Source organism: Cebus imitator, unplaced genomic scaffold (assembly GCF_001604975.1).
Source record: "Cebus imitator isolate Cc_AM_T3 unplaced genomic scaffold, Cebus_imitator-1.0 Scaffold181, whole genome shotgun sequence".
In the NCBI taxonomy this organism is placed as follows: Eukaryota; Metazoa; Chordata; class Mammalia; order Primates; family Cebidae; genus Cebus; species Cebus imitator.
In genome coordinates this window covers 3,518,243-3,542,886 of record NW_016107496.1, presented here as the reverse complement: position 1 = coordinate 3,542,886, position 24,644 = coordinate 3,518,243, and the positions used below count along the sequence as shown (strand labels likewise).

The window sequence follows — 24,644 nt, the reverse complement described above, 5'->3', positions numbered from 1 at the left end:
TTTTAAGATGGAGTCTCGCTCTATTGCCCAGGCATAGCATGATCTCGGCTCACTGCAATCTCTGCCACCCAGGTTCAAGCAATTATCCCACCTCAGCCTCCTAAATAGCTGGGATTACAGAAATGTGCCACCATGCCTGGCTAATTTTTGTATTTTTAGTAGAGATGGGGTTTCACTTAAACTCCTGGTCTTAAACTTCTGGCCTCAAGTGATCCACTCACCTCAGCCTCTCAAAGTGCTGGGATTATAGGCATGAGCCACTGCGCCTGGCCAGGAAATTCCCATCCTGAGTGACACCCTTCCTTATTCTTTTGCAATAGAATGAGTTTTAAAAGAATATGAATGTAGGACATGAAGGATAGTGGGGAGAAAAAAAAAGCAGAAGGAAACTGCACTTTATGTTATATATATGCAACCCACTATTACAGAATTTTCATCTTTATTCTGTTAACCACAAAATGGTCCAGGTGTGGTGGCTCACATCTGTAATCCCAGCACTTTGGGATGCCAAGATGGGCGGATCACCTGAGGTCAGGAGTTCGAGACCAGCCTGGACAACCATCACGGTGAAACCTCGTCTCTACTAAAAATACAAAAATTAGCTGGGTGTGGTGGTGCGTGCTTGTAATCCCAGCTACTTGGGAGGCCGAGGCAGAAGAATCACTTGAACCTGGGATTTGGAGATTGCAGTGAGCCAAGATCGCGCCACCGCACTCCAGCCTGGGCAACAAGAACACAATTCCATGAAAAAAAAAAAGAGAAAAGAAGGAAAAAAAGAAAGTAAGCAAGTTAGTTAGTACCAATCACAAAAATTTCATGAGAAAGATTCAACCTGAGGGAACTGCAGGCTGTCCAACAGAAAGGTAAGAATTAACTCAGAGATTTGAACTAGAAACTTCCCTTAAAGAGGTTCCTTCATGCCTGAGGGGACATGTTTTTCATTTTCAAAGTAACTGGCATCACCAAATGACAGAATCAAAGAGAAAACAATGGACTGTCAGAAAATTTCTAAGCTGTAAGACTCTTAGCAAATAGTTACACTGACTTCATTACAACCAGCAAAGTTAAATGACTTGTCCAGAGTCACCAATGAAGCCCGACAGAATGTTACTGACCTTATTTTTATCTGTACAACCTGCTTGAACAAGTCCAAATGTGTTACAAATCTTAAAAATGTTGATATATTTATACTCCAAGAAATTCCATCTAGAAATTACATGAAAATTCCATCTATACAGTGCCTTGCACGGAGGTGTTTAATATTTCTTAAACAGATGCCCTAATGGTGTCTCACGCCTATAATCTCAGCACTTTGGGAGGCCACAGTGGGAGGATCACTTGAGACCAGAGGTTCCAAGACCAGCCTGGGCAACAGAGTGAAACCCCAATTTTCCAAAAAGTAGAAATATTAGCCAGGTGTGCTGGTACATGCCTGTAGTACCTACCTCAAAAACAAAACAAAACAAAACAAAAAAGAAACCCTAAACCCAACTATCCAAAAGGCGATATGCTGCAGAGAATGAACAGTAGGAAGAAGATAGAGATAGCAGATTCCCAGGCCAGACAAGAGGCTGTCAAGGCTGCAAGTGTCTACAGCTATACATGACTGAACATTAAAAATGGGGACGAGAACTGAGAGAATTCACTTAATATCAAAAACCAGCTGACTGTGGGAAACACAACAATTAGATCTTGTATAATAACTTCACTAATGGTGAATGTCCCCAACCCCATATATGCTCACACAGAATGTCCTCAACCCCATATATGCTCATATAGAATGTCCCCAACCCCATATATGCTCATGTAAACTTTATGACCAAAGGAAAAGAGGTATTACTCACCAGCTGATACAAGTTTTCCCAATAGTCCTGGGTCATAAGGCGAAATAATGCCAAGAAGGCCCAGCTAAAAGTGTCAAAGCTTGTGTAACCATAGTTGGGGTTCCTTCCTGCTTTCATACACTGGTATCCCTCTGGACATTGCCTGAAGGAAGATAGGGAAGTTTAGGACTTTTCAACATAATTCCACCCAGCCATGACCTTGGAGATAATAAATAACATAATTCTATTTACTCCATGACCTTGGAGGTAATAAATAACCATCGATAGAGCCAGGCTAACAAATTGGAAGAAAAAGAAAAAGAAGGAAGTAAGCAGCTAGCCAACTTTTGGGGATAGCCTAGGATAAGAATCACCTGGCATGTCCTTTAAAAATGCAGATTTGGCCGGGCGCGGTGGCTCAAGCTTGTAATCCCAGCACTTTGGGAGGCCGAGGCGGGTGGATCACGAGGTCAAGAGATCGAGACCATCCTGGTCAACATGGTGAAACCCCGTCTCTACTAAAACTACAAAAAATTAGCTGGGCATGGTGGCGCATGCCTGTAGTCCCAGCTACTCAGGAGGCTGAGGCAGGAGAATAGCCTGAACCCAGGAGGTGGAGGTTGCGGTGAGCCGAGATCGCGCCATTGCACTCCAGCCTGGGTAACAAGAGCGAAACCCCGTCTTAAAAAAAAAAAAAAAAAAAATGCAGATTCCTGTGTCCTTACCCAAATCTAGGAATTAAAAGTTCTGGATATGGGATCTATGAATCTGCATTTTTAAAAGGTATGCCAGGTGATTCTTATGCATGCCAAAGTGTGAGAAGTACTGTTCTAGATTCATATCAATCAATGTGTAATTCAATGAAATTTAACTTAGCTACAATCCCAAATGACAAACAGCTAGAATTTCCTCTTAATCATCTTTGTTTTCTTTACACTCACTGTGACAACCTAAGTCATAATGGACATTTCAGTGACCTCGGTTACAACATTTCTCCTGCTTTTAGATTCACCTCATATTTCTTTCAATGTAATCTCTAGTAATCTACTTTAATATAGAAATTAAATGGGCTTCTAGATATCGTGGTCATGTTAAAATACCAGTTTTTAGAGGATCAATAGACTCTGAGAAATGACACTACCACCACCTTACATTTATAAAGCCTTCTGTTTACAAAGCACTTTCATGTAATGTAAGTGGATCTTTACAGTAATGAATGTGAGGAAGAGAAAGCATGGCTTATCAAATAAATCCATTTTATGGATGAAAAAAATCAAGGCTCAGATATGTTAAATGGCTTGCCAAAGGTCTCAGATCAGGAAGTATCATGATCAGGACTCAAATACTACATTGCTACTCTTTTTCCTCCTCTATGCTGTCAGGTCAAGCATATTTTGGGTCATCCTAGGATGGATAACTATCACTAAGATGGTATCTTTACTCTCTACCATACCATAGGATGAGAGGAGTCCCCAGGAGACAGGTAAGCTATCTGGTATTATTGATTCTATCCTTAGATTCTTTGATTTTGGCTTGAGACTATAAGCACAGTCACTTACTAGTAAAATGTCAACTTTAGATGGACAAATATGAAACAGAAAGAAAATCTACGTCAACCGATAGGTCACATGCAATTGTAAGGTCTACCACGTGAGCACAAAGAAAAGTAAAAATATTGCCTATTTTGACCCAACTTATAATAGGTACATTATTTTAAGGAAAGAGAATAAAACTAGGTGAGCTACTTACCCAGCATCAGAACTGTTCCCACAGAGTAAAGGTTCTAGCATGCCAGGAACTGTGTAGAAATTTGCTAGAAAAGTTTGAAGAGGCAGGAAATGAACAGGGATTTAAGTGAATCAGAGAATAAGGTTCCACTGTTCCTAACTAGCCCCAGCAGAAACAGTTACTGACTTTAGCTCATAAATCTTTTCCAATGGCTGTGGCAGCTGGTAATTCTTTCCCATTAATGATTTCCTTATAAATCTTTACAAATTAAAAGTGCTACCCCAAAGACCTTGATGCAATATAGTTTGCACAGATACCCAACTTTCATTCATACTTCAAATCTATATGCTAGACTCTGGTACTTAAAAGGGCCTAAAAGTAAGTTTTCTGAGTTCTAAAGCCCTTTATACCACTCTATTCTTCTATCCTTACAACTTGTCTTTATCAAAGATATTTTAGAGCTTGTTGGTCATTAGATACTAGGTCCTATTTTAAATTAGAAGGCATGTTTTCCTTTCCAGCATATGTCCCTGAAATCTTCTTTGTAACATTTTCTTTTTTCTTTTTTTTGAGACAGAGTTTGGTTCTTGCTGCCCAGGCTGGAGTGCAATGGTGTGGTCTCAGCTCAATGCAACCTCCACTTCGAAGGTTCAAGCAATTCTCTTGCCTCAGCCTCCCGAGTAGTTGGGATTATAGGCATGAGTCACCACGCCCAGCTAATTTTTTTTGTATTTTTAGTAGAGACAGGGTTTCACCATGTTGGCCAGGGTGGTCTCGAACTCCTAACCTCAGGTGATCCAGCCACCTTGGCCTTCCAAAGTGCTGGGATTATAGGCATGAGCCACCATGCCTGGCCTTTTGCAACATTTTCCTGTGGCTACTAAACTGACTTTATTTTCTCAGGAATGACTAATAGTGACATCACTAACTTTTTTTCATGAGTCTAAAGCAGTATCATTACATCAAGGTTTCCTTAAGAAAAGACCTAAGTACTTTGGTTCCTCAAATAAAATGATTAAAACTCCCTAACTGCAATAGGATTTGAGTAGTACCTTGGAGATCGCCTGATTCCCTAGGCTAGATAGACTGCAATAGTCTTAGTAATATTAAGAAAACTTGAGTTCCATAGATACATTCTGGACTAAATGTGTAAATATCCTAAGTAACTCAGCCAGGGAAAAAATAATTTTTATCAAGCTTCTAAGCCTAAATTTCAAAGTAAAAGTTTCGGGGTACATGTGAAGAAGGGAGAAAGGACTGATGTTCAAGAGCTTCTGAACACAATCCTACCTCGAGGAAAGGAATAATTTCACAGGGCTAGTTCTAGTAGCACTGCCATTCCTTTCCATCTCCAACTACTTTCTTTCTTTCGAGATGGAATTTCACTCTTGTTTCCTACACAGGCTGGAGTGCAATGGTGCGATCTCGGCTCACCACAACCTCCACCTCCTGGGTTCAAGCAATTCTCCTGCCTCAGCCTCCCAAGTAGCTGGGATTATAGGCATGCACCACCACACCCAGCAAATTTTGTATTTTTAGTAGAGACGAAGTTTCTCCATGTTGGCCAGGATGGCCTCAAACTCCTGACCTCAGGTGATCTGCCTGCCTCAGCCTCCCAAAATGCTGGGACTACAAGCGTGAGCCACCACATCCAGACTACAACTACTTTTTAAAGCCCTGTGGTAGCTTCTGACCATGTGAACTAGTAATACACTTTTCCTATTCCTCTTGCAGTGAGAGGCCACCTACTTTTATTGTTGATATACTCTTCCCAATCAAATCCTTTGGTGCCATTTTCAAGATAGCTCTCATTGAAGTTTATGGGCCACACAACACACTTGTTTCGAAGGTTCCCCATGAACAGCTGCAGTCCAATCAAGGCAAAAACACTCAGGCAGAACACTGTCAGGATCATCACATCTGACAGTTTCTTCACAGACTGAATCAGGGCACCCACAATTGTCTTCAGACCTGAGGAGACAGAATCCCTGGAATCAGAGGCACCCCAAAGCCCTCCCCACCTCCCCCAGCCTTCCTCTTAGCCACTGGCTGCTACTCCTCCCCACAGCACCACTCTTGAAATATGGCCACTTTATTTTTATACCATGAGAATAATAATAGGTCAGCAAAAATAAACATAAAAAAATATTCCGGAAGTATCCATTTTTAGGTGAATACATCTGAAAAAGCAAAACAAAGCTCCTTCTACCAACAACATGGGGCCCCCTTCTTCCTGGGAACGCTTTCCCGTCTCTGACTACTTTTTAGTTCCCCACAAGAGCCAAGCTCTTGCTTGCATTAGGGCCTTCATACCTGCTGCTCCCTCTCCCTGGAATGCTCCCTGTTATATTACCTTGTCCTCTTTGCCTAACTCCTACTCATCCTTCAAGGTCCAGTTCAAATATCAATTCTTCCAGAAAAGCCTTTTCTGACTTCGCCACGCTTCTCCCTCCCCATTGTTACTACTGTCTCAGTAGCATCTTATACTTTCTTCTGTAGCATTTATTATGGTTATAACTGATGTTTTACATCTGTTGTGTTCACAGCAGGATCTACAGTATGTATTCAGCAAATATTTGTCAAAGAAACAAATGGAAAAATCAAGAATTGAGGAGGTCTCCAGGTGGAAAGAAAACCACTGGGAAGTTTAAAAGCCAATAATAAGTGAGAAGGTACAATAATATTTTGCCAAGGACTCTGGAAATGCCAGAGTATTGAAAAGGTTATTATTAATCCAGTATTTATATTTTGTCATTTTCCATTTAAAAATACACTTTTTCTGTATCACATATATTCCCCTGTATTCTACAATTATCTTTTTTCTGTCCTAAATTAAAAACAAAAACATAAAAAATTTTTAATTTGAAGTTTAAATGCAAGACACTGGCTCAAATGTAGACTGAAGGTATATTTCTTAATTGCACAGGGAGAGATCAGTGATAGGAGATACAGAAAAATATGGTTGTAGGTTCATGCTTTTTGGGTCCAAATGAGTCTTTATGTGCCCAGATACCAGGTTATCCATAGGACATGGCCAACAAAGAGCCTTCCATGGAGACTGTGGCCACAAAGAAATTATGAAGAGTTTGCCTGGGCTCCAGGAAACAAAGCACTTCTAATCTGATTCTTTTTCTCCTCATGGGGCTGTACAAAAAAAAGCATCAGACAGGGAATCAGAAAGCTGGTATTCTGGTCCTGGCCCAGTCACTGCTTATGACCTATTGTATTTCAAATCGAATTTAAGGTTACTTCTCAGGGTCTCATTTTCTCGTCTACAGAACCTGGATAAACATAGCACTACATAGCAGTGGGCAGTGGTGGAGAAGCTGAAGAATCTTCTCTAAAAGTCTTTCAGAATAAGGCAGAGATGTTTATTTGTTTGAGATTAAGAAACTGAAACTTCAAACTATCTTTTAAACCTAAGGCCCTGGAAAATCGTACCATAATCACACAGCTAGGTAAGAAGGTACTGGTGAAATAAAGTAGAAAGCAGCCATCAAGGAGTAAAAATTGTTCCAGTGAAATGGAATTTATTTCCATTCAGTTGCTAAGGAACACAGAAGTCCTCATTATATTTTGACTGGATGGAGGGGGTCTATATTGAGTCAATAATTCAATCCCAGGCTTTTAAAATTATGCAAGGTTACTGTTTTCAAGTCAAAGACTGATTTAAAAAAGAATACTTGAATGGGTCACTAAAAATGGTTGTAGAGTTTCTTTTCCTGGACTTTGTTATGAGGCTTACACAGCCATCTCTCCAGACGATTCAGGCAATCACCTTTTAAAACACCAGATGACTGTTAAAGGACTTTACCATCGCTATTTTACTGAATTGAGAAATGAGCTGTAAGCTGTCCTCTGTATTAGTAACCAGAGTATAATAGCACAAAATAGCCAAACCAATTTTGTAAGTAAATAATTTGAGTTTGTAAGTAAATAATTTGAAAAGCATACACTTTTAGCATGCAACACAATAATTTGAGTTTGTAAGTAAATAATTTGAAAAGCATACACTTTTAGCATGAGTAGAATCTGATTTTCCTGAGCTGGAAACTCTTTGACAATTCCAGACCTACGTAACTGGAAATTCTAGGCCATGAGCTCCAACTATCTCCTGTTCCATAAGAATGAACTCTCAGCAGCCATGTCTGTACAAGGTCACCTTCTCTCAGTAGCTGCAGATGCCTGGGTGGACATCTGACCTAAATCCAGATCCCTTCCTATGGGAATTTTGAGTAATCTTTTCATGTGGTGGGAATGTAATAAATAAATTTGGAAACTAAGTGGTAGCCATATTCTGTCATATTAAGATATGACTGAGAAGTAAAGGAAGTTAGTATGCTGAGAGAGAGAAATGGACACTTGGAGAGAAGAGAGATGGAGACAAAGTACTTCCTGGTACCTGTGGCTTTCTGGCTCTGCATTCTGGTTTCTACTGGCTTCCCAGAAGCACAAGTGCATTCCAGCCCTTAGGTTCCCTGAATCATTCCTGTGTCCTGTTACTTGCAACCAGAAATGACCCCTACTAATCTGACATAACTCACCACTTTCCTGGGGATGGACCCAAATGCTCACCACAGTCAGCTGGTTTAACATCTCTTCTCCATAAGCCAGATGTTATTGCTGAAGAAATGTGTAAACATGAGTCGAGGAAGCTAAAAAGACACTTTTCAAGCCTCAGCTTTGAAGTCTGGGGCTTAGATGATCTCGTTGGTGAGTTAGCTTTCAAGATGTTTAAAGTAGAAACTTAATTGGAAATGGTATTCAGCTGCTTATACTTCACAGTGGGTCAGAGAAACAAATCTTAATTAAGCAAGGGTAATCACTAAATAACATTAACGACAGCCATCTAAAAAGTTTAGTCTCCAAGAATCCCATCCAGATCACCAAGAGAAAATGAGAAGGCAAAGGAAAAAGAAGAAGAAAGGTGATGTGTCTTAATGTTTTCAGGTAAAGGAAGGCACATGATCACACAGCAATATTAAATATAAACAATCACTGAATTATACATTGGTTTCAGCCAAGACTCTTCTTCCTTCCATTAGGATTAATTGCAAATGGCCATATTTGCAGGCATCAATCCCAATTTATGGAGATGCCATAGTCAAGTCATTTCTTAAGCTCAAGCTCTATTGCCTTGCCAGCTGTGACTGCCTGAAAGTCCTCCCTCATACCATCAATACCTGTCAATAAAGGCAAAAAGCTGTTAGTAGAATTCCTGACCTGACACAAGCCAGAAATGTAGAATGCCACCATTCTGGAGGTACAGAGGCACTGTCTTTTTATTCTATTGACTCACAACATCAGATGCCAGAACAAGCAAGATACTGACTGAAAACCAATTATCCCAAACAGAGCAGAATGCTTCTTCAAAAAACTCCTACACAACAGAGGGTGCAACAGAAGCCATGTGGGGCAAACTGGACAGTGAGAACTCTTGGAAAAGGCTAACATTAGCTCACTTTGGTGTGTGTCTGAGTAGAAACAGTTAATACATTTACTATAGGCCAAGAAAAGACAGCTGTATTCAATGTAGAGAATGGTCAGTGACAGGAGGGAAAGCTGGATATTTAAGGAATTTTGAGAAGCAGATGAAGAATTCTACTCTATGTCCAAAAGTACCTCTGAACCTCTCACAATGCCCAGGAATCCTTTGAATAAATGAACAACGCATGCCTATGTGCTATGTCCAGAGAAATTAGTCATGCATATTGGGGTCAAAATCTTTCAACACTGGGATGGCCAGATTATAAATAAAGTTAATTTGCCGGGCATGGTGGCTCACGCCTGTAATCTCAGCACTTTGGGAGGCCGAGGCAGGTGGATCAACTGAGTTCAGGAGTTCAAGACCAGCCTGGCCAACGTGGTGAAACCCCATCTCTACTAAAAATACAAAAATTAGCCAGGTGTGGTGGCGCATGCTTATAATCCTAGCTACTCAGGAGCCTGAGGCAGGAGAATAGCTTGGACCCAGAAGGCGTAGGTTGCAGTGAGCTGAGATCACATCATTGCACTCCAGCCTGGGTGACGGGCAAAACCTCTGTCTCAAAAAAATATACATATATATATATATAAATAAAATAAAGTTAATTCATATTCCCTAGTTTGTAGTTCAGGTGGAGAAATTTAAGTGGTTTAAAGCAATGTGAGCTAATTCCCTTATAAAATTAATATTCAAACAGGCTTCAGTAGCAGTAACAAGCAGTTCTCAACCCAGGGAAAGAACAACTGCCCTTTTCCCAGAGTCAGGCTTGAGTTCAGACAAATCACAGGGTAAAGTAGTGTCATGTTGACTTTCCTGCTGCAACTGCAAGCCTTGCAATAATAGTTATTTATTTATTTAGAGACAAGATATTACTAAGCTGCCCAGGTTGGAATGCAGTGGCTACTCACAGGTGTGGTCACAGCTCAATGCAGCCTCAAACTCCTGGGCTCAAGTGATCCTCTGAGTCAGCCTCCTGATTAGCTGGGACTATAGGTGTGTACCACTGCACCCAGCCTACAGTGATAGTTCTTGAAGGTTCTTCAGAGTAACAGTAATTTGAGAGAGATTTGAGGACTCTAGATTTCTTTACTAGAGACCGGATTTACAGCACAAAGTGTAACCAAAACTAAATTAGCTCTCAAAGATGGGTCAGTGGAATCCTGTGAGTATTTTGTGTTTTTTCACTTAGGACCACTGTTAAACTTTAGTTATCTTTCCTAAGAAGCAATGTGGGAAAAGGAGAAATACAAAGGCAATAGAATTAATAACCAGAATAGTTTAACAGAGACAATGAATCAGGATATAGTCTTAAAACACTTTCTATCTTCCATCATTATGCAGCAGAAATTGCCACATTCACAAAGTATACGTTTAAAGAATATGCTTTCTTTGTGAAAACTGGAGTGGGAAAAAGAAAGGCCTATCATTTTCCCTGCTTCCTGTCTCATCCCACTGGTTAGGAGTGAAAGTAACAGAAATGAAAGCAGAGAAATAAAATATCCAAGAGAAAAATAATCGAGAAAGTACAATTCTCAAGAGGTTGGAATGAAATTAAATAAGTGCTAATGAGCAGTAGATAAGCAGTGCTTTGGGGGAGCCATTTAAATGATAGAAATGAAAAGAACTGACAAGTGAGGTTCTCCCAACCAGTTCTATTAATACTTACACTAGTAAGTGCTGCTGTCTAAGAAAAACCTGAGAAACTGTTTTGAGGTTCTCACCCTTTCTTTGGGCATGTCAGCCCTGTGGCACATGATCAAAGCATGCAGAGGACGAAACTTCTGGCAGAGTCACTTAGAAGTTCACTTTCTGCAGGACTCAGACAAATACAAAGTGAAAACAAAGTTTTAAGACATATAAACTTTTAGGCAGAATATTTCAATGTCAAGGAGAACCTGGCCAATTCTAGACTAAAGAAAATTTAGAAAGGGTCACCTCTCTAACTGACCCTTTTAGCACAGAGCTTGTGTACACTGTTCTCCAAGTTCATGTCTCTGAAGCAAAATGGAAACCATAAATAGTACATATCCAAGTTAAGTTAGCAAGTAAAAAGGGTCAGAAGGTGGATTTGGTCTTTTCTGAGCTACAAGAAAGCTCTAAAATAAGGCATTTCTTACAGAAAAGGCCAGAGCCAACTGATGCATCTTACTGTGCATTCCTTGGGAGTCCTGGTGGCCCTGACATACTCAGAGTATCTACCCAAGACACGAAGAGGGAGGACAGAATCAGCCCAGGTCGGGGATGGGTGAATGCTGTAGGAAAGGAAAAGCTCTCATAAATGAAGTTGATACATGGGGGGCTTTGTGAGACCTTGCAGGCTCCAGGTCAGTGGTTGCTCTCACTTCCATTCTGTTTTTGACACCCTTGGCAATAGCCTATAACCAAACTGGGAACTAGAAAAGACAGAGCAACAATTCCACTGAAGTGATCCATGAGAAAACCTGGTATACAAAACAATGCTTTTTACTAAGGGGGAACCATGGCCTAGCTCTATTACACAAGAATCAAAATGACTTAGACTTCTAAGCAAGAGATGGCCCAGATCCACTGACTCATATGCTGGTGCTCCTGCCTTGGAAGGAGATTTCATAGCAGGCAGGTAGGAATAGCACAACAGCCCTCTATGGGAGAAAGCATAATCAGCAATTTCAGAATTTCCCATAGGATGAGAGAAAACTCCCCATGAGGGAAACTCCATTACCAGATTTCTCTTGCTAACTCTAAAAGGTAGAACGGGAAGCAAAAAGATTGAGATTGAGAGCTACGCTTAATTCAAGAACCAAATATATCACTTACTGACAGTGATCTATTATTGGCTTTACTATCCCTTAATGTTATTTTCCACCCCAGTTAGCCTCCCAAAGCCAGCTCAATTGGAGGTGCTTCTAGAAATAGGAATCTGGGACTCTATTTCAAACTGTGAAGCTGAAGTTGACGTCTAAATCTTGATACAAACCCTTTCTATTGGCTTAGATTTCTTCTTTATAATAATAACTGCCGCTACTACAATGGAACACTACTATGGGCCAGGCACTGTGTTAGATGCTGCATATATTCCAGATACATATATAAAGGATAAATAACATCACATATTAAGGATATATATAAAGAATAAATAATGTGACACCGGTCAACAGTTCTTGCAGAAATGCCATGGTCAAAAGTTAACCATATAGCAGAGATAGAGACAGAAGCTATGAGCTAGACTACAGATAGCATCTGCTGCCCTAGTTAGTGAACAGAATACAGCTTTCCAATTTAATTCTGGAGAGAAGTTTTGAGATCACAAGAACATAAAGAGACAGATGCCTTGCAGAGTACGATGGGGGAAATGAGCAGAAAACACAAAATCATATTTAAAAGGGGCCAGAGGAGAAGAGAGACCATAGGAAAAATGAAAGTAAAGATTTGACACTCCAGATGCCTCAAAAAATAAGACAAGGCCTGCCTAAGGATTAGGCCACCAACAGTGAGCTATCTGAGGCTGTGTGGAGAATGAGCTAGGTTTAAGCAGATTTAAAATGGCTAGAAACTAAATCTTGGTAAGTCAGGGTTGCAGTGTTTTGCCAAGAAGTATACACTCCAACCGACACCCAGCCTTTGGTTGATAGGAAGGCAGCTACCATTGCTAGAAATAAAGGAATTAATCTTTTGATAGGGCACTAATTTACTGGGCCCACTCCATGGCCCAAATTTGTAAGTGGAGAAGATGAATTTACCTTCTTTAAGGATCTCAGTAAACCATATTCCAAGACTGCCCTCTCCAGGATTCTATCTTTGTGCTTCCTTCTCTATCTGCTATTGAGGTAATGTTGAAAAGGGGAAAAAGAAATATTTCTGGGCCAGATGCAGTGGCTCATGCCTGTAATCCCAGCACTTTGGGAGGCTGAGGCAGGAAGACTGCTTGAGCCCAGGAGTTGGCAGCCAGCCTAGGCAACATAGGGAGACCCTGTCTCTATAAAATATATATTTTTTAAAGGAGCTAGGTGTGGTGGCATGCACCTGGGGTGCCGGCTACTTGGAAGGCTGAGAAAGAAGGATCACTGGCTGCAGTGAGCCATCATTGTACCACTATACTCCAGCCTGGGCAACAGAGAGAGACCCTGTCTCTAAAACATAAAATAAAAATGAATTTTTAAAAAAGATATATTTTTGAGTCAGCCACAAGGGGAAGAGCCATGTGATGTCAAGAATAGGATGCCTCTGTTCTTTCTCCACATTCCTATTTGTACAGAACTGTTGTAGAAAGCCTGGTCTCTACAGAGTCTTTCTTGAAGCCCCTTGAACACAATGAAAGTCCAAAGAGCAACAACATAGTCTTCACCTCCGCCAAGTCAGCTCCAGTATATCTTAGACTCACAACACTAAAGTATCTTTCCTTTAAGATTTCAAGACTGTCTTTAGAAAGATAAATATTACCCCGTAGCAATGATTTAAATTAAATTAAGGAATCTTAACCTGGGGTCCATGGATGGGCTTCAGGGGGGGTCTGTGAACTTTCATCTGATTCTCAAAGGGATCCAAACCTTCAAAAGGTTAAGAACCACTGGGCTAGCTCAACCAGAACCAAAAAGAAAAAGGCAAAAATTTTAAAGCGATTGTCAATTAGCTAACTCTCAACCCACCCATTGATTCTGTTTTTTCCCTTCAAACTTCTGTACTTTTTGTTGCCAATACCTTTAGTTGTATCTTATCTTACCTTTGATTTTTTTTTAACAGTGTCTGAATAAACTTTCACTGGGATTTATGTCTGAGAATGAACCCTGAATAAGTACAGTAGATGTCTACTGGTTCTTATTCTAGTGAGACAGATAGCAGTAGAACATGATAGACAGTGATTATTCAATAAGTGCAGTTCACTAACTCCAAGTCTCTTAAATTTGTCTCTGATACAGGATTAGTTAATTGGGTAGATCTCTTCTGTGATTAAAAAATTCCATTAATACAGTAATAGTAAAAGTGTAATTCTCTGAATAACGTTCCATCAACAAACCATGCGACAAGAAGCCTAGAAATCACAAGCAATGAAATGACGGCAAATGTCAAAATTACTGTAATTCCATGGAGCCAGGAAGCAAATGATTTATATACAAAGAGACAGCTAGCTCTGTGACAATTTCTTCAAATATGGTGAGATCCAAGTGATTGTGAAGCACGTGCTTTTTCAATAGCATGGATGGAATGGGGGCTGCATGCCTGGCAAGCACTCAGAGAAAACTGCCTGAGGACCAAACGACCATTCCAGAGAATGTCTCCCAGGAAAAACATGCAGAATGCAAGGCCATATCAACTGTATTGATGCTGGTTTAGAATGGTGGACAAAACGAATGGAGGAGAAAGAGGAGATGTGGCAAATTCAGTCTTATGTACAAATTTTCTCACCTGGAATTACAGAGATAGTTTTCAAAGCTCGGAGAACCCTGAATGTTCTCAGCGCTGAGACATTGCCCAGGTCCACAAACTCTGTCACATATCTGTAGTAAGGGAGGTCACACACAGACACAAATGACAAACACAGACACAAACACAAACACCAAAGGAGAAAACAAAACCACAACAAAACAAAAAGTACAATACGTCACGTCAGGGCCCTATCCCAACACCTAACACCAACCCCGGACCATCTTACCTGGGATTACCGAAATAGTTTTCAAAGCCCTCAGTACCCTGAAAGTGCGTAGAGCTGAAACATTGCCTAGGTTTACAAACTCTGTTATATACCTGCAGAATCAAACCAAAGTTAACTTGTAATGGTACCACTGGGCGAGGGTTTGAGAATGGGGGAAGAAAGGGTCTTATATACAAATTATGATTTCATTTTTTTCCTTGAAAAAGAAAAGTTTCAAAATATAAACATTTAAGGAACATTGGGCAAGGAAATTCAACAGTATATTAGAAACAACTGACAGAACCAGGAGGTTCTTGGAATTTACTCCTTTAATCAGCATAGTCATGTGCTGATCCCAATCAGAATGGCTTTACTGTCGGTCCATTCACTCTTTTTAGTAAAAAGGAATGTCAAGAGGTATCAAAGGCTTATGTTCCCAAGTTTTGTGAACAGTATCTTAGGAGAGGGAGACAAATTTCTGCAGCAGGAGCCCACAAAAACAAATCTACATTCAAATAACTCTGTAGCTGACAATGGCAAAATTGACTAAATGTCTGTATATATGACTTATTCAAGAGTTGTAATCATGATTGTAGTCATGTCTATAAATGAAGTTTTGGCCTATGACATACAAAAGCAGGGCTCAGGAATATCCAAATCATGAGATCAGAGCAAATACTGTGTTAAGTGCTCATTTTAATTACAAGCTCATGCCTAGCAAGGACACTTAAAAATTTTAAATGAACACCAATGTGTATTCATAAGGCTAGAAAGTAAGGCATTTCCTTTATATAAGAGAAAATCAGTTTCAGTTTCAAGTATTTGATGCATATCATTTATTCACATTTTACAGCTGAAATGCATCTTTCCACCGGATGCTCAGATCAATACATATTCAAATGCGTTCTTTCTTACACATCATGCATACACGAAAAACCGATACACCACCTCCACTACACTCCCAAACCACAAAATGCTTCCCCAACCTGGAAATAAAAATAATAAGCTTGCTATAATGCTTCTATCATCAGCTAAGTTTCCCAAAGATACATTTTTATTGCTAAAACAACACAAATGAGCAAGAGCAGTAACATACCAATGTGGAGTTACACTGATCTTGAGCAATAGTTCGAAATTCTGGTTAGTAACTCTTCAGGAGGTGCCAGTTTGGATATCTTGGCTCATGTTTTGACTCTAAAATGTGCTCTGAAGTCTGCAACACCTGGCCAGCCTCATTAAATTACATGCGGTAAGACATACCCAGGAAACTCATTTTCAGCTGAAGGTTTTTTACATTTAAAAAATTTCAGGTCTTCACAGAGGCCTTGTAATGATAGGTGTGCAAACCTTGATCAATGTTATAAGGATGAATAAAATATGAGAGAGTGTCCATGGGAAATCACCTCCTACTTTCTCTCCCAGCTGTAAAGCCTCTGCTTGCCTTCTCCCATGTAAACACGTTATCATTATCTGAATCACAAGAGGCCCTCACAAGCAAGAATCATAGACGTAAGTCCATAGGGCCTTACATGGTTATCCATTAATTCCTCATACAGCTGTGTCCATAAATGCACACTTAGAAACACTGTCCTGCAAACAGACCCAGGATCACAACTCCACACACGGAATCACACCCAGAATACCAATAAAGTAAGGGGAGAACTTACGCCATCATGATGACACTGAAATCTAACCAGTTCCACGGATCCCGTAGAAAGGTAAAGCCATCTATGCAGAAACCTCTTGCAATGATTTTCACTAGTGATTCAAATGTATAAATCCCTGTGAACGTGTACCTGTCAAAGAAATGAAGAGCATGAGGTAATTTCTGGATAGAAACTTTAAATGAACCTTTTAAGTTAGCACTTGCCTGAAGTGTGGCTTCAACTAAGAGAGACAAAACAGAAAGGGCACAACCAATGCAGCAGGAAGGAAATGAGGAGGAAAAAGAAATGCTTTGAAGGAAACTTACTGAAATACACAAACCAAGACCTCTGGAATATTGTATTGGGTCCTGAATTGTATTCCACGGAACTAACTGTGCTCCTATCTAGTACATGATCATTTTGAAGCAGGTAAGGAGGCCCACGAGAGCTGTTTTTAACCTTAGAGAGTCAAAAAACAGGAAAACCTAAAATTGGAGAAAACAGCATCACCAGGTACTGAATACAAGATGGTGATGGGGCTGCAGGACAATGCAGTGCCTGGCACAGGAAAGGGTAGAGTGAAGGGGGGCAATTTCAAGAGTATACTCTCTCTTCCTAGAGTTGACTTCTAGGGAGGGATACTTCCTAAATTCCACATGTACTTTCAGCCTTCTCTGTGAAATAAAGAGAGGCAATAACTAATTTTTTTTCGCCTTAATGAGTAAACTGTGGCAAAGCAAGATTCAGTGACTAAAAAATCTTTAAAACAAACAAGCATACAAATAAATGAGTTACTTACTCCACATTCTTCGACCAGTCAGGAGGGTTACTAAAAGTCATGAATACACAGTTGGTCAAAATAGTGCACATAATGATCATGCTAAATACTGTAGAGAAGAGTCAAGGGGCAACACACAAAACCTGGCCTGCCTTTCGTTTTCTCAGAAGACAAACACATTTCCACTGGGAATCAGGAGATCTAAATCAATAACCTGAAAGGAGATGAAGCACAGAAGAGAAAAATGCAAGGTGATAATGAAACTGTGGTCACTACCATAAACACAGGATGCCACTGTTAACTGTGGATGGATGGGGCAGGATGGCTGTTCTTCTTTCAAAAGGGCCATCACTGTACTGCTCCTTTTGGATGAAACGTGTTCCCCTCTAACCACTTTTCACCTCAACTATGGACTAAGCCTCTAACAATTTCTGCACTTAGTACAATACCTTTGTAGTTTCTCAACCAAAGTTGTCAGATAAGAAAATCAAGTAAATCTATATAACTAGGTGTTCATTCATTAGTAAGGTAATTATCTTACATGGCTATTTATTTGAAACTTTACATGCAATGGTTCACTTTACTCCCATAGTTGTTGTTCTTTTTTAAGAGACAAGTTCTCGCTATGCGGCCCAAGCTGTTCTTGAACCCCTGGGCTAAAGTGATCTTACCTCCTAAGCATTCTAAAGTACTGGGATTACTGGCCTGAGCCTCCACACCCAGCCTTCCCTAGTCCTTCTAAAGAGATTGTCTTTAGGGGCAAGGCATTAGCCAATATATCCCATATGTGTTGAATATGTCCAATATGGGAAACCAACTGTGGCGTGTTAAGTAAAGATTTCAAGGACATCTTTTAAGCACACTTCTGAAGATTAGGTAATAAAGCAAAATCCATTCTGAAAGTGTCAAGGAATGTTTATGGATAGCAAACCATACTACCATTTCAGTTCCATCCAGAATTTTTCTCTTTCTGATCTTGTCTGAGAAAAATTAAACTATTTTAGGTCAGCACAAGTTACTCAAACTTTGTCACTTAACAAGCCTGGGGGCCATATCCCACATGCCACTTATTAACCGTCTCTTGTTAATGACATTCACTATCTTTATTCTACCAGTGGAATTTTAAAAAGAGAAAATATTTCTTACAGCTGGACTTTTTTTTTTTCTTCGTTACAGCTGGATATGTCTTCATGCTTTTTGGAACCAGAAGAGAAAAAACACTCCATCTTCTGATCCAACAGAAAAGAAGAAGTCCATTGTGAATTATTTATTTCCTTATAAACCTTAAGGTTTCAGAATTGTGTTGTTTATAAACTACAGATTTCACAACCACATTGCTAAATTCTTAAGAGTAAATAAAATGTGGCAAAAGCTTACTAAACCAAATCACCAAGTTGCCACTGCTGGTTCCCTCATCCTACTTAGGAGGACACAATAATCTTTGAAGAATGTGACTGTATGCTGTTAAATACCACCCAATCATGGAAGTTCAAAGTCACTATGCAACATCGCTAAATCCATCAAATAATTTTTCATTTGCCACACACTCTCTCCTATGTTAATAAGGTGTAAATCAGGCCACTTGAATAAATTGGCATTCTTCTATTTAAGGCAAGTAAAAATATCAGAAAAAATTCCTGTTTACCCTACAATCTGCATCTAAACTTCTATAACAAGGAGAAGTTTGTTTCATCTGAGAGCTATCTCACTTTCCAAGCTCACTGCTCAAAAAATTAAAAAAAATTCAAAGCTGATTTCTAAAGCATTCATCCAACTATTTGTAACTTAAGAAGTGTTTTCAAAAAAACTCTAATATTGGCTTTTAATATATTAAGCTGAATAGTTGACCATGGAATGAAATCACTGAAGTCTGAACAGTAAATGAAGTTAAGACTTCAACAAAGTTTATCTTAATTTGTCCCGCACAATGATACCAACAAATTTCAGATTCCCACAATATCATCCTAAGAAAAAATAATAATTTGCTGAAGCTCAGCGTGGGATGTGGCAGGAGTTTACTCTTAAACTTCTGACCGATGGGCTAGTTAACTATACTATCAGTATAAAACTTAACATATCATCCAGTTGTCAAACATTGGGAAGGTAAACAAGCAACCAAGCAATTGCTGCACTCACTCCACATTTGCAGAAAAGGATATGAATGTATCAAAATTTTAATAGCTATTCTTCTTATCAGGTTAAAAGGACTTAAAATATACAAGGCAGGCGTGGCACTAAATCTGAAGAGAGTTTTCCCTCTGTTTAATACTACAAAGGTCTGTGGAGAAAAAAAGAGAGAAATTATTAAAGCATGGGTATGAGTCACCACATGAAACAATGATTTCTAGGTAAGGAATAAATAAACTCAAAAGTCCTTAATAATTTTTACTTCCCAACTTGGTTTTTAAACAAGCAACCTTAACACAATGTATCTCCCTTTGCCCCACACCTCCCTCCCTCTGCCCTGCCCAGATTATATTACAAAGAGATGGCACAACCTTGGCAGTTTTACAGAATAAACTTGTTTCTTTCAGAAACAGGCCATTTGAATCATACGTAAGCTTCTATGCCAGCTCTGTACAAGATACTGAAGTTCACTAATTTAGGATTCATTCACTCAACAAATACTGACTGAACACCTACTATGTGCCAGACAAGGTTCTAGGTGCTTGGGAACTGTCAGTGAACAAGCTAGTCCTGGCTCAAAGAGTTTATATTCTAGTAGAGAAGACAGACAATAAATAAAAACTGTAATAAATGAGTAAAATATAGACTGTGCTACACAGATGATGATAAGTGCTATGAGAAAAGGAGGAAGAACAGGGAGAGGATGATCAAGAATGCTGCAGTCAGGGGATGGATGGACGAATGAAGAGGGAACGGTTTTAAAGGAGGTGGTCAGGATAAGCCTCTTGAGAAGAGAGATTTCAGCAAAGACTGGAAGGAAGTGAGAAATGTTCTTCATTCAATCAATATTTACTTACCAATGTTCAGTCTTCTTCATTCAATCAATTTTTACTTACCAATATTCAATCTGCTTTATCTGGCTTTCAAGAGCCCCCAATATCAGCCTTGCCAAAATAATTACATTGTATTTCCCAGCATGAATTTTCCTATCAGCCAAACTAGCTCATGTCCTCAGAACAGGTTCTAGTAATTCATAACATTGGCCTTTGTTTATATTGCTCATTCTACCCAGAATGCCCTGCCTCCTAAATTCAATTCAATTCAAATATTTTTGAGCATCTATTCTGTGCCAAGCATTGTGCTAAGTTCCAGGACACAACACTGAATAAAACTGTACTTTTAGAGAAGACACATATGTGAGCTAGTAATTATGATGCAGGTTAAGTACAAAGTTCAATAACAAAAATATGCATAATATATGAGAGGCAGCAGGAGGGAGAGATTTCTTTCCCCTTGGCTGGGAAATAAAAAAGAGAGTGAGCTGGGAAGTTCACAAAGGAAGGTAACTAATATTTGGAAGGGGCTTTAAAGGACAAACAAGAATTAAGAAAAATCAATTGGGCAGATACAGGGGTAAGGGATGGAGAGGTAGGGGAACAAAAATCACATGTATGAGAGCATGGTAGCTGGCCAGGTGTGGTGGCTCATGCCTGTAATCCCAGCACTTTGGGAGGCCAAGGCAGACAGATCACCTGAGGTTGGGAGTTCGAGACCAGCCTGACCAACAGGGAGAAGCCTTATCTCTACTAAAAATACAAAATTAGTCAGGTGTGGTGGCGCATCCCTGTAATCCCAATCCCAGCTACTTGGGAGGCTAAGGCAGGAGAATGGCTTCAACCTGGGAGGCAGAGGTTGTGGTGAACCGAGATCATGCCATTGCACTCCAGCCTGGGCAACAAGAACGAGACCCCATCTTAAAAAGAAAAAGAAAAAGAAAAGAAAGAAAGCATAGGAGCATATAGCTGCAGGTTTTTTTGTTTTGTTTTGTTTTTCAGAGAATTGACCAGTAATTCAGTGTTGATGGAGAATAAAATAGGGAAGAGGGAGGGCAGACTATGAAGCTGAGAGATGCAAGGGCCTACTAGACTGCAAGTTCCAAAGGAGACAGGCCAGTGGCAAATACACAGTTCTAACATCTTGCTGCGTGAGTGAAAGAGCAAATGGCCAAATGCTAGTCATTTTAAGTAGTTTTTTATTTTTTAATTTTGGAGCAATGCATGATCATAATTTTTTTAAAGAAAAAAGGAACATAAGACCAAGTTCCATCTCATTACCCAATGATAACCTTTGATGCCAGTTTTGTATATCCTTCTAAAAATTTTCTGCGTAAATAAAAGCATACATCTGTATCTTTAAAAAGTCTCTCTCTCATATGGAATTGTTCCATAAATATTCTTCTGCATCTTGTATTAAAAAATGAACCCCACAAAGAAGAGCCCAGGACCAGATGGTTCTGCTGATGAATTCTACCAAATGTTTGAGGAAGAATTAAACAAACTCTCCTACAAAATAGAAGAGAATAGAACATTTCTAAACTCATTTTAAAGGTCAGTATTACCTTGATACAAAATCAAAGGCATCATAAGAAAACTCTATCCTAACATCCCTTATGAATATAGACCCAGAAAGCCTCAACAAAAATGCCAGCAAACCAAATCCAGTAGCATATAAAAATGGTTACACACCATGACCAAGAAGGATTTATCCCAGAAATGCAAAGATAGTCTAAGCATTTAGAAATCAAGCAATGTAATGCAACATATTAACAAAGCAGAAAGACCACATGACCATCTTACCAGATGCAGAAAAAGCATTTGACAAAATTCAACACCTTTCATAATAAAAGTACTCAACAAACCAGCAATAGAGATCTTTCTTAACCTGATAAAGGTCATTTATGAAAAGTCCCCACTTTTTTTTTTAACCTCCATCTCCAACAATTAGGTTTTTAGTTTTCTGAGGGCAGAAACCAATCTTATGCTTCCAACCACAGTTCCAATACAATGATCAGTCCATGTACTCCCAACACACAGTTATTAGTGGATGTTTTTAAAAGTTCTCTTCTTATCTTCTATTCTTTCCTTTCCTAATCTACCAGAGTCACATCATTCTCTTCCCAGTGGAAAAGCGGTACTAGTATTGAGCTAGATACATTCTAGAAACACCCACTCCACCATCCCTTGTGTTTGATATTGTACTGCAGTGAATTTTCCTGTACTGGAGTGTACTGGTTCTGGTGGAGTATGCTACAGAAAAAGCCTAATCCTGAAAGCAAGAGGAGGCAGGAGACCTATGGTTCACTTGAAACACATCAATGGCTGAGCTATGGCTCTTCCATATCTTAGCTTCTCAAAGAAACAAATAGCCTAGGGCTTCCCCCAAACCCCTTCTCTGAAGTATTTGTACCCTTCTGTGTTTCTATAGCAACTCCCTCTATGAAAATAGTCTTTTAAATAACTTCCTCATTCAACCTCACAAGATTCCCATGAAGTATGGGTGAAGGAGGAATTATTGTCCTCTATACGTTTTACAAAAGCTCAGGAGAAGAACACCACCTATCAAAGGTCATGCAGCAAAGAGCAGCATGTTACGCCAAGCTTGGATCCTCTCAACAGCGTCTACTGTGCCAAATTGGGAGGCAATTTAGTGGCAACATGGCAGAGAATGAAGCTGGTGTTGGGGATGAATTCTCTGGGGAGAGAGAAATTTCGGTCCCCCGGGGATATATAGGGCAGCTAAGCAACAATGAAAGAAGCACTGGCCCATGCTCCAAGACCTAAAAACGACCAGAACAGACCTTTACAAAATCACCTATAAAACCTCTCTTTAGCAGACAGGCAACAGAATTTTTATTTTTGTATTTTTAGTTTTAGTTTTTGAGACGGAGTTTCACTCCTGTTACCCAAGATGGAGTGCAATGGCGTGATATCAGCTCACTGTAACCTCTGCCTCCCCGGTTCAAGCAATTCTCCTGCCTCAGCCTTCCCAGTAGCTGGGATTACAGGTGCCCACCACCATGTCTGGCTATTTTTTTTTTGTATTTTCAGTAGAGACAGGGTTTCACTGTGTTGGCCAGGCTGGTCTTGAACTCCTGATCTCAAATGATCCACCGCCTCGGCCTCCCAAAGTGCTGGGATTACAGGCATGAGGCATCGAACCTGGCAGGATTTTTAAAAGTAATGTACTCTATACTTTCCATTTCTCTTGTCTCTTGGTTTGGTCATGATGGAAATAAAGGTCTAGAGGTAGCATGGAGGGTATTTCCTATCACTGAATCAGTGCCTGCAGTGCCTGGCATATAGCAGGTGCTTAATACATGTCTGTTGATTGGTTCATGAACAAATGCTTATGTTGTTTTAGGTGAGGGAAAAGGAGAAGAAGAAAAACAAAAAGAAGCCATTAGGAAATGGGAACTGTTACACCTTGGTGGAAGCAAAACTAGGAGGTAGTAGGATTCTGAATTAGGATCAGTCATGAGTTGTCAAGTGGGAGACTGATGATTCTGGGGGATATACTAAACATCTTTAGCGAATTCAAAAACTATGATTTTGTAAGCAGAAGGCTTTACTAAGGACATTTGATGTGTGAAATAGAAATTTCCTAATTAATTTGGGTGCCGAATGCTGCACTTAGAATAAAATTCATTTACCATCACCCCTTTCTAAATATTTACATCTTATATCTTCATCAAATATAAAAACAGTTCTTGGCCAGGCGCAGTGGCTCATTCCTGTAATCCCAAAACTTTGGGAGTCTGAGGTGGGCGGATCATGAGGTCAGGAGTTCGAGACCAGCCCAGCCAATATGGTGAAACCCGATCTCTACTAAAAATACAGAAAATTAGCCAGGCGTGGTGGTGGATGCCTATAATCCCAGCTACTTGGGAGGCTGAGGCAGGAGAATCACTTGAACCCAGAAGGTGGAGGTGGCAGTGAGCCAAAGTAACACCATTGCACTCCAGCCTGGGCAACAGAGCAAGACTGTCTCAAAAAAAGAAAAAAAGAAAGAAAAAGGAAAACACTTCTTTTCTTCTATTCAAAGAAAAATAAACATCTAGTACACACTAAACTCACCAAATGAAGGTAAATCTCCCATACTTTAGTAGGAAATTATATTACAATTAAAAGTTTTATTCTAGAAATAATTAGCTTTACAGATAATTTACAAGCAGTTTTTCATAAATGGATCTTTTTTGAAAAGCAAGAGAGTCTTTGGACAAACACAAGTACTCAAAGCTTAGAAATTTTCCTTTTAATACTGGGGCTTGCAGTGGTTACCTGAGAGAGAGATAAGTAATATACCTGGCACCAGCAAGCTTTTTCTGAAAAGGTGCAGGTAGTCAATACTGCAGGCTTCGTAGGCCATACAGTATCTGTTAAAAACAACTTATCCCTGTAATTGTGGTGCAAAAGTAGCCACAGAAAACATGCAACCCAACAAGAGTGGCTGTGTTTCAATAAAACTTTATGGACACAGATATTTAAATTTCATATCATTGGGCCGGGCGCGGTGGCTCAAGCCTGTAATCCCAGCACTTTGGGAGGCCGAGGCGGGTGGATCACGAGGTCAAGAGATCGAGACCATCCTGGTCAACATGGTGAAACCCCGT

At 39.8% G+C, this 24,644-nt stretch overlaps 1 protein-coding gene across 1 annotated transcript in view; it reads right to left on the bottom strand.

The window, feature by feature from the left end:
• Nucleotides 1-1,024: 1,024 nt before the first annotated feature.
• Nucleotides 1,025-24,644, bottom strand: part of LOC119473740 (sodium channel protein type 8 subunit alpha-like) — a 106,690-nt gene continuing 83,070 nt past the window's right edge. The window contains exons 3-10 of the mRNA XM_037744662.1: nt 19,228-19,346; nt 17,090-17,179; nt 16,312-16,440; nt 14,419-14,510; nt 5,301-5,522; nt 3,573-3,636; nt 1,845-1,986; nt 1,025-1,135 (exon numbers count right to left, since the gene is read on the bottom strand). Coding sequence (XP_037600590.1) covers nt 1,025-1,135; nt 1,845-1,986; nt 3,573-3,636; nt 5,301-5,522; nt 14,419-14,510; nt 16,312-16,440; nt 17,090-17,179; nt 19,228-19,346 — 969 coding nt within the window. The remainder of the gene's footprint in view (nt 1,136-1,844; nt 1,987-3,572; nt 3,637-5,300; nt 5,523-14,418; nt 14,511-16,311; nt 16,441-17,089; nt 17,180-19,227; nt 19,347-24,644) is intronic.